The sequence below is a fragment of the Panthera uncia genome, chromosome A2, assembly GCF_023721935.1.
Source record: "Panthera uncia isolate 11264 chromosome A2, Puncia_PCG_1.0, whole genome shotgun sequence".
In the NCBI taxonomy this organism is placed as follows: Eukaryota; Metazoa; Chordata; class Mammalia; order Carnivora; family Felidae; genus Panthera; species Panthera uncia.
Genome location: NC_064816.1, coordinates 108362071 through 108378721, shown reverse-complemented (window position 1 = coordinate 108378721; position 16651 = coordinate 108362071). Strand labels below are relative to the sequence as shown.

General features: G+C 35.1%; 1 protein-coding gene across 1 annotated transcript in view; it reads right to left on the bottom strand.

Annotated features, from left to right (window-relative positions):
* ITGB8 (integrin subunit beta 8) overlaps positions 1 to 16651 on the bottom strand; it is an 84051-nt gene that overhangs the window by 48723 nt on the left and 18677 nt on the right. The window contains exons 2-3 of the mRNA XM_049641601.1: positions 9513 to 9598; positions 3929 to 4100 (exon numbers count right to left, since the gene is read on the bottom strand). Of these exons, the coding sequence (XP_049497558.1) occupies positions 3929 to 4100; positions 9513 to 9598 (258 nt within the window). The remainder of the gene's footprint in view (positions 1 to 3928; positions 4101 to 9512; positions 9599 to 16651) is intronic.

Below are 16651 nucleotides of genomic sequence, written 5' to 3'. Positions count from 1 at the left end.
AATTTCCTAAGTCTGTCTTCATGATCCCTGATCTTTGCTTCCCTCTTGTTTGAGCTTCATTATTTTGCATAATTTTATCTTCTCTATTGTTCTTTCACTCCTCTGCCTTATCCATCCTCATTTTTATGGCCTCCATTTGGGTTTGCATCTTGGTTATAGTATTTTTAATTTTGGCCTGACTAGATTTTAGTTCTTTTATCTCTGCAGGAAGGGACTCTCTGGTGTCTTCTATGCTTTTTTCAACCCCAGCTACTATCCTTAAAATCATTGTTTTAAATTCTAGTTCTGACACCTTACTTACATTTGCATTGATTAAATCTCTGGTCATAATTTCTTCCTGTTCTTTCTTTTGAGGGGAATTCCTCCATCTTGTCATTTTGGAGGAAGAAACAACAACAGTAATAATAGAATGAAATAAAAATTAAAAAATTAAAAATAATTCCTTAGGTCCTAGATCCTAGGTGTGTTTTGGTTTGCTTGTTAAGAGAAGCTGCCACGTTCTTTCTCTCAAATTACGAAGATTGTTCTGTTAATCCTCAGATCAATTTCCTAGGTATCCAAAATGGTTTGATGTTGATCTAGCTGTGTTCAAGAGAAGAGAGAAGCCCAGGATCCCCTTACTACTCTGGCATCTTAACTCTTTCTGCCATAATATTGTCTTCCTAATCAGCAACATAAAATTCTTCTGCATTTATTCATATCTTCTAGGTAGCACAGTGGATCTTATACATTTTCTTTTTAAAGTTTATCCCTAGACAGTTTGTGTTTTAGGTTGCTGCTAGGAGTTTATCCTTTTTTAAATTATATTTAATATTATGTAAGAAATCCATTGATTTGAATATTTTAAAAAACCTGCCATTTAATTAATTAATTAATGTGCATATTTATATATTTATTTTAATATGCATACCTTATTTATATAACAAAGGCTGAGGTATTTTTTTTTATTCATTTTTTTTTTTTAAGTAAACTCTAGGTCCAAGGTGGAGCTCAAACTCATGGCCCTGATCAAGAGTTGAATGCTTTGTGGACTGAGCCAGCTAGGTGCACCTATTTTTTGTTTTCTATTTTAAAAATTATTTTTGGTTGATTTGCTTGGATTTATGAGATAGACATATGATGATAATTTTGCTTTATCTTCTAAAAATATTTATAACTCATATTTGGTTTTCTTGTCTAACTGCTTTTACATAAAACTTCCAGAAGGATTTTAATATATATTAAGGAACTATTCTTAAATTTTTATTTTGGCAGAATAGACACTAAATTTTATTGTATAATTTTTCAGCATCTGTTGAGATAACAAAACATGTATTTTTTCCTTTTGGCATTGTTTTTCTTATCACATATGGTTTAATGTGATTTCCTAATATGTTAAGGGTTTAATACTAGGGTTATGCTAACCTTGTACAAACTGAGTAGCTTCTAGGGCTTTTCTAAAACTAATGGAAGAGTTTATGTAGTACAGGGATAATGCATTTCCTAATGTTTGGGTGAACATTAAATCATTTATTCTGAAGAAAACATTTAGACCTAATGTGAGTATTTTATAATTTTATAATGTTATTAATTTCTTTGATCTTTTATTAGGTTTCTTAGGGCTCACTCCTTCTTGAGTCAATATTAGTCATGCATATGTTCCTTAAAATTACCTATATTATTAAGATTTATACATTTTACCACAGATTTTTGTGATTAATTTTTTCTTAATGGCTTTTTTCCCTTAATATTTGTTTCTCTGGCTATGATCTATATAACTGGGTTATTTACTTCTTTTCTTCTTTTCTTAATTAGCTATGCCAGCAATTTGTCTATTTATTGGACTTTAAAAAGAACTAGCTCTTGGATTTATACATTCATTTTCTTTTTTTATTTCTCTTTTTCATTTTGTTAATTTTTTTTCTTAACTTATTAATTCCTTCCCCTTGTTTTCCTTATGGCCTTTTTTTACTCCTATATCTTAATTTGGATGCTTAGTTAATTTTTGTTCATTCTTCTTTAATAATAAAAGTATTTAAAGATCTTAATTTTTCTGGGAGCAACTTTATTCACATCCCATGTATTTTTTTTTAATTTTTTTTTTACATTTATTTTTGAGAGACAGAGAGAGACAGAGCACAAGTGGGGGAGGGGCAGAGAGAGAAGGAGACACAGAATTGGAAGCAGGCTCCAGGCTCTGAGCTGACAGCATAGAGCCCGACGTGGGGCTCGAACTCAAACTGTGAGATCATGACCTGAGCCGAAGTTGGATGCTTAACCAACTGAGCCACCTAGGTGCCCAACATCCCATGTATTTTGATGTCAGTTGTTGTTATTGTTATTATTAAATGGTCTATGACTAGAGTTTTGATTTATTCTTGGAGACAGACTTTATTTAGGAGAAACTTTTCTTTGTTATTTAATATTTGTTTATTCTCTTATACTGACTTCAAATATTATAGCACAATGTACACACATATTGACCTATAAAAATATTTTTCGCTTTTTGGAATTAAATATTCTTGCCTAAAATATGACTAATATCTAAAATTACTCCATGGCCTTTGAAAATGTTATTTTATATATCAAGAGCTATGGACCAATTTGTGTTCCCTCCAAATTTACATGTTGAATCCCTAAACCACAATGTGATGTTGTTTGGAGATGGAGCCTTTGGAGATAATTAGGTTTCGATGAGGTAATGAGGGTGGGGCCCTCGTAATGAGATTAGTGCCCTTATGGGAAGAGACACCAGAGACCTTCATCTCCATCTTCTTCTCTCTGTGTGTCTCTTTTTCTCCCTCCCCAGGAACGAAATCAGCCAGTACCTTGATCTTGTACTTTCTAACTTCCAGGACTGTGAGAAAATAAATTTCTGTCATTTACGTCCCCTAGTGTACACAATTTTATTATGGTAGCAATAGAAGATGGTGAATGGCATAATCTTACCAACCTAATTACCTTCATTTTTGTGTATCCCTTTCCAACTGTTGCTTGTATATGTCCATACTGGGCTGTATAATTGTTTTATATGGTGAAGAGCATAGTTTTAATTGGAAGCTGGGAATATGCCTGACGCCAAGAAAGAAATACACTTTGTTTTTCTGGTAATTGAAGAATCTGGAGAAATAGCTCAGCTTTGGAAAAGGGAGGTCATGTATCAATAATGGTTATTTAAAAATTTAATGCCAGGACAAGACCACCCAGAATGAAATAATGAAGACTTAAAGGCAATTGCATACTGCTTAAATCTAAATGCATCTAATTGACTGATGCATACCTATGTACCTGAAATTACCTTGTCATATGTAGCTTGTACACTGGGATTTTCTAGCAGTGGAAGAAAATGAATAATTTCCGGTGGACTACTACATGTGCCAAACTGTGTAATACAATGTGATGAAATGGCAAGTATAAGAGAGGTATAGGAGAACTATGTGTTACTCTCAGGAGCCATCACAAAGCAGCTCAATTATGATAATTATGAATTGTAGTTTTGTGTTTAAAAGTTTATCACAAAGGCTCTAAGGACTTAGCTTAATTTACATCTCTTACTAATTAATTAATCAACTAATCAAGTCAACATATACTTACAGAGTGCTTACTAAAAGCCAGCACTCTGTGAGGCTTTGGAGAAAAAGGGGAATAAAACATGTTCTCTTTCTTCAAGAGCTGGCAATGGAATTGGAACACAATTACACTACAATGTGATCAAGTCTGGAAACACATAATTATAATATAATGTGGTCAGGTTTGCAGAGTGTCCGAGGCCACACAGCTAGCTAGCTGTAGGCACAAAAAAAGATCAGAATTCTGATTTCTTTATTCTGAGCCCACTGTTATTTCTACTACAATAATATTGCCTTTCACAAAATATTAAATATAAGCAAATAAAGCTAAATGTAATTTAAAGTCTGAATCATCAAGATTTATTTGAAAATCACCAAACCTGGACGCAGCTGGATCAACACTTCTCCTGGTGTCACCTGCGTATTCATTTCATTTTCACTTGGTATTACATGCACAGATGGGTATTCTATCGAATCAATTGAGCAGCCTTTGCTTATTAAATTGGAAATAATATCACAACGTTCACTTCTTGATCCACCTGAAATGAAATCCTGTTTAAAAGAAGGAAAATCACTGATGTTTTCAGTGCATACCGTCTCAATTATAACCAAAGAAAACCACACAGCAAATATTGTAAAGAAGCCATCTTCCAATGTCACAAAACTTATGCAACTATTCAAAATATCTGCTTGTTTCCAAAAAGAATACTAAAAAAATTTGTCTTAAATAAAGCTTTAATTCCTAAATCTTATCTAAAAAGAAGAAAATGAATATTAAAGAGGAGATTTAAACCAAGTACTTTAAATATTGTTAACTGATCACTGTAAAATCATTCCAACTTAATTCTTTCTAAATATTTTACATTGCAAAAACTGCTTCAAAAGAAAATTTATCCAAAATAGACCATTCATTCATTCCAAATGTAAGTCTCAGTTCTCAAATAACCCAATTGGTGTATGCATTATAAATTTTTATGTTCGGAATATGAGAGAGGGTCCTCAGGAGTCACATGCCCAATGTAAGGTACTGAAAATTCACAAAAGGATGAACTGGAGATGTATATTTCTTAGACCACGAAATCCCCCATCTTAGACACACAATAGCCTATAAATAATTTAATAAACCAAGAAAGATGTTCATAAGGAGGCTGGAAGATAGAAAATTGGAGCTAAAATTATACTGGATTTGCAAGTGAATCTAGAACTTTTATTACCATTCAGCATTGGTTAGTTGATCTTTATTCAATAGCCATCCAAGAAACTTGGAATTAGTGGAACAAGCTTAAAATTTAACTTATCCTGAGAAAAAATTTGATATTTTTATTTTTCATGTAACCATTCATGTTTTCCCCTAAGAACAGGAAATGTATTAAAAAGTATAGAAATATATTTTATTATATATAATGTTGGCCTGAATTATTTGGAACATTTGCTTACACAGTAGCTAGATTATTTGCTCAGTGATTTTACTGGCAGTGGCTATTATGATCTGACATTCAGTCATTCCTCCTTTAGTTCAGCTGATCCAGGGAATTGGGTTTCCAATTAATCATTCAATCAAAGAATACAGATTGAATACTTACACAGGGTCAGTAGTTTTTAGGTGCTAAAGATACAGAATGGAAGAAGACAGAGACCTTGTCAAAGTGTCAATAGGCCATTGATGAATCCAGCCATTAAACAAGTAAATGTAATTATTATAGGCATTAGATTTAGGGGAAACATAGAATTTCAAAGGGTTATGGAAGAAGGAAATTATCAAGTTCACTATTAGTTGAATATTAGATCACTAATTATGAATAGTAACATCTGTGGCACTGGTATTAGATGGGATGGTGATAGGCAATATAAAAACATTCACACAAAGATTTTAATTCCTCTCTTAATTTAGAACAGGGGTTCAAAAACTAGGCATGGTGGTACAAATACAATAATCCATGCCCTGTTTTTGTATTCCTTGAGTGCTAAAAAAAATGCATTCTACCTTTTAAAAAAATGCTGTTAAGTAATTAAAAAAGAACATACAAGAGAAACAGTATGTGGCCCATAAAACTTAAAAAATATTTACTGTACTGATATTTACAGTACTGATCCTGAATTAGAGTGTGAAGCACCCTTGTAATATAAGTATATTAAGAGATATTAAGAGGATATATTAAGAGGATATATTCTTTTCAATCAAGATTTCCAGCTGTCATTTGGTAAATGGCTTCATGGGAATAGAAAAATTCAATTTGCTTTGCTATTGACCATACACCCAGATTTTTATCATGATGTTTAAAAATCTCCAAAGCCTTAATTTCTTGTATCCAAATTTATTCTGTCCATTGATAAAACTTAGAGGTACTCAATATAAGATTAAGCTCAAAGAACGATGGCATATATTGCTATCATATGTATCACTTTCCTTCAGAAAGCTCCAAGATAGATGAGAGGATCCTTCCTGTCCTAGAGTTTGAGCAATATTGAGGGTACTTAAGACTTGGTACCTCTATGTTCATGACAGGCCACAGACAAAGGGCTACATGCATTTAATAGATGTAAAAACACCAAGACTTCAAATCAAGAAAAGAAATAAAATACAAGTAATTCTGATTTTTCTTTTCATCTAGGGATTCTGTTATTTGTGTACACAGAAATGGAAAAGAAGGGAGTACGGTTAATTCACTGCAACTATACATCACGCTATGCCATTTGACCTTTAAATGTCAAATCATTTTGCTGAAATAGGCAAAATAGTCTCAATTATTTTGCAATGTCTGAATCAGCATGGCTGTTTTTACTCTGCTGTAAAAACTGAGTTAGAAAAGCACTGCCAATTTGACAATTAGGTTTGAGAAGGGAAGAAAAGACCGTGACATCAAAATAAAGAATGGAATGCTGCCCCTGCCCACTGCGGCCTACTTTCCACTTTGTATAAAAGAAAAGAATTTGAAACCACACCCTTTTAATTTGTGGTGTTTTGTGTCATTTTAATTTCTTCTAATGCTTGTGTTTTATTTTTTCTACACGAAATACACAAGCAAAACCATACTCCTTCTGCATCTAAATCCCATTTGTAAATGAAAGCCCAGGTTTGAAGTTACCTCAGGTAGCTTTTCATCATTTGTTACTTTTATCCATTCAATATAATTATTTGTGGAAAAAATAAGAAAAGTTTTTTCTTCTTATTTCTGAGTCTTTCTGATTTCCAAACATGGCAATCTGCACGGAAATGAAAGAACTCTATCATGTTCCTTTTGACGGTGAATACCTTTGTGTTGCATTTTAGTATAATTATGTTCGAAGGCTGCCCTCTGAACTTCTGACTATGTGATCACAATCTGTGTATGACATAGCATGCAGAAGAAGAAGAGAATTCTTCAAAACTCATCAAGTCTTTTACATATGTTAAAAAGGAGCTTGATGCGTTAAACTAGGCAATACTGATAAGGTCTTTTCCATCCTAATTATTTTACAATTATTTTTATGTAACATGGAGAGAAAGAGCAGGCAAAACATCTAGAACATCAGGTTAACATGCTATACAAGAATGTAGGCAAATTGAATATACCCTGTCCAAATTTTCTAGACATCAGTTGTCTAATGGTGGGTAATCTTTCAAAATTAATCATTGTATTCTTCTTCTCAAGGATGTCAGGTCAGCCTGCAGGGAGTGGACAGCTCCTTCTGTTAATGATGTGGCTAGTAGCTGAGTCCTAACACTGGTTGCTTCCCCCTAAGTTGTGTTCTTAACACAGTCCTCTTGGTTTCCTAAACCTGAATGAGTTGCTTTGGAGTCTCACTCAAGTTCTTTTAGTAACAACTCCATTTCTTAAGCAATGCCTGTGACAAATGCTTGTCACATACTGTTTCATTTAATCCTCACAATAGTATGTCATAGGTACAATTTTTATTTCCATTTTAGAGCTAAGGAAAACTGAGGTTCAGAGTAGTTAGAGTAATGTATGCAAGTTTATATGGTTAGAAACTGATGGTCCTGGGATTTGAACCCAAGTTGACCTCATTTCAGAGCCTGCATTTTCAACACATGAATTAGATGACCCTGTACTACAAGAAGGATATTCTGGAACACAAACAGCCAAGTGATTTCCAAATGTTTTCTGAGATCCTCTTCTGAAATATTTGATCAACAGCAGACATGGGTTTGCCTCCTGTGCTCTGGCAGCCACCTCACATTTCTCCTTGGATTACCTCTTGACATTTGGCCACCAATTTCTCTGAATACTCAACATCTTTCCTTTTGTGTCAGGACTGACATTTGCTATTCCCATAACTGAGCCTCTCCAGATTTTCTGTGCCAGCGGCGATATCAGATAAAGGGGTCTCTCTGGAACTTGGAATTTTATATGGCTGGCATGTTACATTTGGCTGACAGCTGGGTTTCTTAATCATCTTTTGAGAGTTCCTCTAAGCTACACTTACTAAAGTTCTGAGCAGCTGACATCAAGTTGACACAAACTTCATGGCTTCCTTAGTGAAAATCTAAAATGGAGTATTGGCCTAGGGTCAGGAAATATAAAGCCATGAAACACTCTTGACAGAAAAACCTAGAAGTAAATTCCAAACTCAGGGTTATAGAAATGAGGAAAGGTAGTCTCAGAGAATAGAGTGAGTTCTGTCTGGTCATTTGGCTCATAGGAGGTGATGGGACTTGTCATAGAAATTCTGGAATTGTCCTCTCTCTGACATTGCCACACTCCATGGGTTCTGGTGAAGCACTGCCTAGTTTCGAGTGACATCTGATTCCTCACTGGTAAAGGCTAGAGTATATCCAAGAAGCCTTTGGGTTGTCAGTAGGAGACACTTTCAGACATGGCTAAGACTACTTTGTGAACCCCTCCTCTGTCTCTTTACTGACTTGCTTTAGAAGAAAGTAATGTCCACCATCCTTTGCTACTTTTCAGCTTTCTTTTTCCTTCTGGGAGATGCATAAGTTATAGGCAAGTAGTAACAGGAGAGGTTGGAAAGATGATGGTAGGTGCAGTTTTTGAGCAAAATCAGAGAAGGCAAAAGCTAGAGATCTTCATAGCAAGCAAAAGGTCATTAAATATCTCTTTGTTCCAATTCCCAAGAGCTACATAAACAAATGTAAAGTTATCTCTGTAATTTCACAAAAGAACCCCAGATTATAGATGGCTTCTTCATTGCAACTTATTATGTAAAGTAGTTCTGATGGAAGAATATCAACAAAAGAAAAAATTCACAAAACAACTTCACAGCCAGGAAAGAAGGAATGCATTATATTTGTTTTACTAAGAAGTTTGTTATTGGGGTACGTTTCTCTTGTTAGAATATAAAAACACTAATCTTGAACAATAAAAGATTTCTGATTTATTTTCCATTCCACAGAATTTAAATGTACACAGTATCACACAAACAGGGTCACATGTCAAAGGAAAAGCATCCCATTTTTCATAAGTAACTAATGAATTGATATACAATGTTATGAAATGGAGTAAATAACTTATCTTTAAGTATTTCAAATAAAAACAAATGAAACAGCCCTATAAACTAACTTGCTTTTCTTTAATAAGCAAGTACAAGACTACAATCCAACTAGGATATATAACCTAATGCCCCAAGCTGTAGCAAGAATTTCACACAAAACCTACTGACCTATCAAAAGTCACTATCTGTGTTTGCCAATTCTCTCTATAGGACAGATGGAAAACATAAAATGGCTTGCACTTCATTTCAAAATTACCATAATTTTCCTAATGAAAAGGTTATTTTATAGTTAGTCAGATATGCTGTTTCTAAGCATACAACCAAATAAAATTTTCCTGATGCTCAGCAGTGTCTTTCTTTTTCCTGATGCACCTTCAAAGCACAAAATATTAGGGCAATAAAATCATGCCTAGAGAAGTCAACTGTGAAGAACAGGGAAAGAGAAAAGAAGAGAAAAGAGAAGAGAAGAGAAAGGAAGAAAGAAGAAAGAAAATAAGAAAGAAAAAGGCACACCTCTTGAGCACACCATCCACATTCCGGACCCAGAGCAAGGCACTTGGTGCAGGAAGCTGCATTCGAGGATGTACATCTATTGTCTTCTGTAATGGAGGATAAAATGAGGTGTTACTCTCATATTGAGAAGTATATACAATTCTAAACCAAATGTATCTTGAAAACCGAAATAAGCTGACCAATAGTTTTAAGTACATGACACTAAAAAATACATAATTTCTTTGGGAAGGGGTAAGGTTAACTACATAACAATTAACAGATACATTTCCTGGATAGTTACTATTTGGTTTTATAAGGTTGGAAAAAAGTAGGGTGATTAAAATGTAATTTAGGTAGGTTTGGGGTTTGGCTTGAATTCTACTACAATAGTAAAGACGATCCACATTTTTTTAGTGTGCTAAAATTTCACTATATTTCATATTATCTGAACTAATGAGGCATTTTTGGAACTAGAATTTTTCCCTGTAAAAATAGTCATACACTGACCCCAATCTGAACATGTCAATCCATGTTGGGTTATAGTAAATTAACTTTCTGAAAAATGATCTTGATTTCTTGAGAAATGATGACATATAGAATAAATGGGGATTCTGATTGTGTTAATATTGATTATTTTGGCTTGATGAATATCAGAACCAAATGTAGCAGCATGACTCAGCATTTTAGATACAAAGTACCTGAATGAGTTTAGTTTACCCAATGTAATTTTTCTTACTAGATCACTTCCAGATTGTGACCAATTCACTTGTCCATAGATTCCCACTTGGCTGTGACATTTTAGTAACGTGGCTGTGCCTGGAAACTATTTACCTTTACCCCTAGCCACTAACTACTTGTATCATTATAAGGAGGCTCATCATTATGAGCTTAAACACATAAAATATAATAAAGCATGAGTCATAAATTATTTTACCGTGAGTTTTTAGTGGAATAATCACATACTTCCTACAGTCCAGCCTTTACTATGAAATCACTAGACACTGGAAATCACAGCATTTTATTCATCTCACCCACAGGCATACAGTAAATAACACAGACATTCTAGCTGTAAGTAGTTCACAGTCTGGGTGAGGAGATAACTATATAGGCAAACAGTAAAATACAATGTGATAAGCACAACGAGAGATATCACCAAGGCACTATGGGCACACAGTTAGGGGCTTCTCTGCTCTGGAGGGAAGGATAGGGGTTGGGGGGAGAGGGTATGTTTAAGGATGACTCCATAAAGGCAGTGATATCTAGTATGTCTCTTTGACATTTCACTTTTTTTCTTCTAATCTGTGTTTATCTTTTTAAAAAATGTAATGAAAGAGGGCCATGTGTGTTTGTGTGTGTATATACAATCACACAGGGATGTGGTAGTTTGAAAAGGGATGGAACCCACAAAATTTCTGGTTGTCCCCATCCAATCAGTTTTTCTTTTTCTTCTCTCTCAACTTGCCCCAACATTCTACAATACAGGATTAAAGCTGCTGTGACCTAGAGGTGGCATGTGGTGGGCTTTGGCAGTGGGAAGATAAAAAGAGAAACTCCAAGAGAGTAAATATAGCAGAGAGGTACTAAATGGGGTAATAGCGAGCACCCTTTCTCTGTATTTCCCCAGACAACCAACAGGTTAAGCCAAAACTGTCCTTCCTGAACACTTAACGGCAGTTCCATTATCTCCTCTCTGTGTCCCCTTGCAGCCTTTGTCCTTGGCTTTATACCAGCTTTTAATAAACATTATCTAGAACTTCTTTACTGATCTGTCCCAGCCTGGCCTAGCTAAAATAACTGATGTTTGGGCTGCCTTTACTACTAGGGTGGCCACCTAACTATGAAAACTCCATAGCCTAAAATCCTTCCATCTGGCTTAGCCTGCCAACCTATAAAAGGTGCTTATTTCTGAAGTATTCAGAGGAGAAAGTAACCTTCTTAGTTTTGTTCTCAGAAAGAAATCAAGCACATTTGCAGACCTAACTTAGCCTTCACTAACTCTTAAACTTGACCTGACTGGAATGTGGAATTAAGTCTATTTCAGTTCAGACTTGACTAGCTCTTTCACTCAATAGGTAGGACGTTGGCAGTTAAGATTGCACTCTGTTGGAAGGGAAGCTGAAGCTTCTATGACTATAGTCTTTGTTTCTAATAGTTGTTAGACTGTGTCCTAAGTTAACCCAGATTCAAGGTCAGGTCAGTCTCCTACTTCCAAGACACAAGTTGTAAATAACGAGTTTACAAGCAAAAATCTGTTTTCTTTACAGTCTGCCTTCTGACCATTTGTTTAAAAAAGTTCTAGTGCCAACTTCTGTTCTCAAACTTCAGATACCTAAGAATGATGACCAACAGGGCTACAAACTTTGGTCCTGTCAATACTTCTTAGGTTCCAGGGTTGACATTTCTCAGTCTATATAATTATAGGTAAAATGATCCCATAAATGGATATGGATGGCATAGGCCTTATGATTCTGCAGAACTGGAGGAAGGCCATAAATTGAACTCCATGGGAATAATGTCAAATGTTAACTGCCGGAAAGTGTCATGGTGAGACTTTAGAGAAGACAAACCAGACACACTCTGCTAAGCAGAATCTTAAGGATTTTTCTTTTTAATTTTAAATACACATTAAGGGAATACCTAACATGCAAATATCACACCAATTAAAGCAGTTCTTTACACTGAATGGACATGCTACTAGGGAGGCAGTTAGTCAATGTGTGCTAAAGGGATGTGTGTGTGTGTGTGTGTGTGTGTGTGTGTGTCTGCCAGGCACTTTCATGTAAGTAGAAATATTACACTGAACACACATCAATGCATGAGTGCTGTTTACAGACATAAGCAGTTTGTCATCAGCCTCTAGGTCTACTCAGTCCATTCGCTGCCCCATTACAGATGCAACATCACAGGAGGCTGCTTTCCAGTGGAGGTTTCCTAGCAGTCCTCAGCACTGACACCTTATTAGAGGATGTGCTTGAGTGGTTCTTCTTCCCACTCTATGAGAGTGGTAGCTGCCCATCTAGTGATGTGGCATAGCACTGTATTCTTTAGCATTGTGTTTTTATTAAAGACACTTTTTTTGTGGATCCTAATGGAAATTAGGAAAGACAATAGAAGCAGAATCATATTTTATACCATGTATCTTCAGAACCCTCTTTTATGCTCATTTGCTTTATTCCTAACTGCCTCACAAACCCCATGTAATTAAAAAGTGTGCTACCAAAACAGAAATTAGCAAAGAATTTAATGTCATGTAAGTGTGTACATTCTGAAAATTTCTATTCCTTGATCTCTGAGCATAGGCTGAGAGTCTTACTTTTACTCATGTTACAACTAGAGGTAACAGATGTGATGAGGTACCATTGCTAAATAGTCACTAGAAATAAAGTTCCCAATTTCCATAGCACTGTGACTCAACAGCGATGTGTTCTTAGGCTAGTTACCTAAATTCTGAGGCTTCCATTTCCTCCACTGTAATGCAGAGCTAATTATACCTATATCAAAATACTGATATGAGATGAAATGAGCAAGCATAAGCATGCCACGCATAGTGTGTAGGATATAATAGACACTCAGCAAAGGGCTTATTGCAATGTTATTATAATTAGTGTTATAATAACTTACATGTGTAAGTTATTATATGTGTATACATATATTGTATGCATATTTAGATCCAGCTTCAAAGAAAAGGGAGGTGTTTTATGTCTTTAAATTTGTCATAAATGTAATTAATCATCTTTCAAATGAAAGTCCTTTGGGTCATGAACACATTTTTATTTACTTATTTTTAAATTTTTCTTAGTGTTTATTTTCGAGAGAGAGAGAGAGAGAGAGAGAGAGAGACAGAGCATGAGCAGGGGAGGGGCATAGAGAGAGAGAGTGAAACACAGAATCCGAAGCAGGCTCCAGACTCTGAGCTGTCAGCACAGAACCCAATGTGGGGCTCAAACCCACAAACCATGAGATCATGACCTGAGCCGAAGGCAGATGCTTATCTGACTGAGTCACCCAGGTGCCCCTTTAACAGTTTTAAAAATATAGCTAATATATAAAAATAAAAAGCTACTGCTTTTATTTTAGTTATTTAAGATGATTCTTAAAAGCCAATTTAGTCAAATATACACACATCAATCCAATCTGTTACAAATACAATTTTGGCATAACTATACTGGGTTACTGAAAATCTCTTACAACACCTTCATTTTGTTCACATTCTTCAAAGGGTACCTTGACTTAATCTGAATATTTTTCTAATTATTTCCCAGAATTAAATGTTTCTGACGCATGTGAAATGACCTTTATAACAGTCTGTCATAAAGTGTAATAAATATCCATCAACAACAGGATAAAGTACACAAAAATCAGGAAACTACATATTTGTGACTGTCACTTAAGTATTCTTTGTTTTGGATGATACGTTTATTCATATTATTTTGAGAATGTTAAATCTATAGAAGTAAGAAGAGAAGGGAAATGGACCAAAAAAGTAACTAAAAAAGAACATAAGGTTCAATGTTTACATTGGGATCTTTCTGTAAGTCAAGTGATCAGAGAAAGTGAAAGTTTTAGGAAACATTTCTAATGTTTTTCTGCTCTACAGTCTACACCACAAAATTTCAACAAAATTTAAAGGATGCCCAAAGTTATCTGGAAGAACCAACAATTAAAACTGATACAGATTTTAGTATTTTAAATTCAGAATCAATTATTCTAGATTCTCCTATTAGGAATAGACAGAATGATTTGTGAAGAATGTAGAAATGCATTTTTTTCCAGGCAGTATCCTTTTCTTAATTGCATTTACTATACAAATTAAATTAAACTTGGATAATTATTTAAAGCTACTTCCTTAAAAAAAATAAACACTGTTACAATGAATACATACTCTACTTTGATAGCAGTCAAAACCAGACAAATTGAGCACACATAGAATAAAGTTTGGAATAGAACTTTGGAGTTTGCTTATTCTAGATGTATATCATGGCCATGTAATTGTTACAGATGTCTTCAAAATATATTACGTGATTATTGAAAGTTCTCTTTTGCACAGAAATTTAGCACGCTATCATTTGATGTAAAAATAAAAATGAAGCAATAGATGAGTGTTTGAATCACTTGCTGTTACCTAGTTATTCCAAGTTTTGACTGAGGTGCTGTTTCTTAAATGACCCTACAAAAATATAGGGAGGGAAGAGGTGGTTAAGACTACTTCTTTGAAAATCAGGCACAGGAAACAAAACCAAAGTCAGTTTAATTTTAAGAGAGATTAGGTAAAGGGGCATGGAAGAAAAGGCAGAAGCATGGGAAGCTCTTGGTAGATCTGAGTAAGGAAGCTCTGAAGAGCTAGAGATGTATCATGAGGAAGCTAGTGACTAAGGGAGTACTGCAAAACAGAGGGAGCAAGGAAATAGTACAAGTACTTGTATTTTTCTTTTTGTTTTTTTTTTTCCCTTGGATTTCATATAAATATAATACAGAACCACATTACTTATTAACATTTTGCATTTGTTCTTTAACTTAGCATTTAGGCTATATGAAACATAACTTTACTGTTGAATAGACAAAGAACCAGATATAATTAAAAATTAAAATAATGCATCTGTGCCAGAACTTCAGCTTACTGCAATAATTTTTATGCAACAAATGCATAGTTCATAGTTCCGTACTCATATAGAATTGGTAGAAAAATTCACTTTAACCTTTGTAATTTGGTACTAAATTATACATTCAGAAAATACTACTATTGTCTAGCAGCAATAATACCCAACCTAGAGCATTTTTCTCTCTCCTTTGCCTTTACCATATTGCTTGTTTCAAACTTGTAGCAAACAAGCATTCAAGCCATGGAAATGAAAATGAGTATCTTTATGGGAAAAACCATTTTGTCTAAATAATTTTGCTTCTACTTGCAATTAAAAAATATACCCATATTTTTATTTGGTGAAAATCAGCTTGGATTCCTTTCTTTCTTGACTTCACTGTTAGCTGTTCCAGTGATTAGGTTTGATAGTCTCAAAATATATTTGGAGGAAAAGGTCATGGTATGTTCAATATGTTCAATAATGTTCAATATGTATGTTGTGACTCAAGAGAAAAGGTGAGGAAATGAGGACATTATAAGAGAAAAATAATTGTATTAGCTCCCCAAAGAAAGAACCTGAGCTAGAGGTTCTTGGAAAGTGATTTATTGAGAAGGGAAGTAAGGTAAGGTCAGGAAGGCCAGGCACAAAGATATCGCTGCAGTCAAATTCTGGTCTTAGCCTGATTCCACCCAGAACTTGGAGCACAAATGATACCCCAAAGTTGTCCCACTTTGAGGTAAGGAGTGGGTCTGGCTTTTATACCCTCCCATAAGTCAGTCATTGACTGATGTCAGTCCAGAGAGGGCTGAGACTTGGGGTGGCTTAACCTTTACACATTGCTGGGATGTGGCTCTCTTTGATGGAGGGAAGCCAATTTTCCACCAACGTGGCAACTGTGAACTGTTAACAGGCCAGAACTCAGAGCAGCTGGGCATGGTGCCCCAGTCTTATAAAAGGATGTCTAGACTAGCAGCAGCCATCTTGAGCCCTGAGGGAACCCTTCTAATGGAAGCCAAGGGTAAGAAAGGCAAAGGTAGGGGCGTCTGGGTGGCTCAGTCACTTAAGTGTCTGACTTTGGCTCAGGTAGTGATCTCATGATTCATGAGTTTGAGCCCTGTGTCAGGCTCTGTGCTGGCAGCTCGAAACCTGGAGCCTGCTTCAGATTCTGTCTCTCCCTCTTTCTCTGCCCCTCCCCGACTCGTGCTCTGTCTCTCTCAAAAATAAATTTAAAAAAAACATTAAAATAATTTAAAAAAATTTTTTAAATGGCAAAGTTAAAGAGGGTCCAGCCCCTCACAGCACCATGGAGTTGCTGCCCCCATTCTGGGTTGTCTCTCAGAGCTGTTTCTGAAGTAAGAGGAAAATTCACCTGGGTTTGAAAGATAATAGAAGAAAGACTTGAGCAGGATTAATGTAAATGCTTTTTTAGAAATGTTAGGCATAACATTACTTTACATGACATAGACCATCCACTCTGAAGAGATACATTTTGTTTTCCCTTGGAAAAGTAAGACTACTAGACTGTAGAGGGCAGGTGCTTATATATATTTTCTTTCTATCCCCAAAATCCAAGTATAGCAT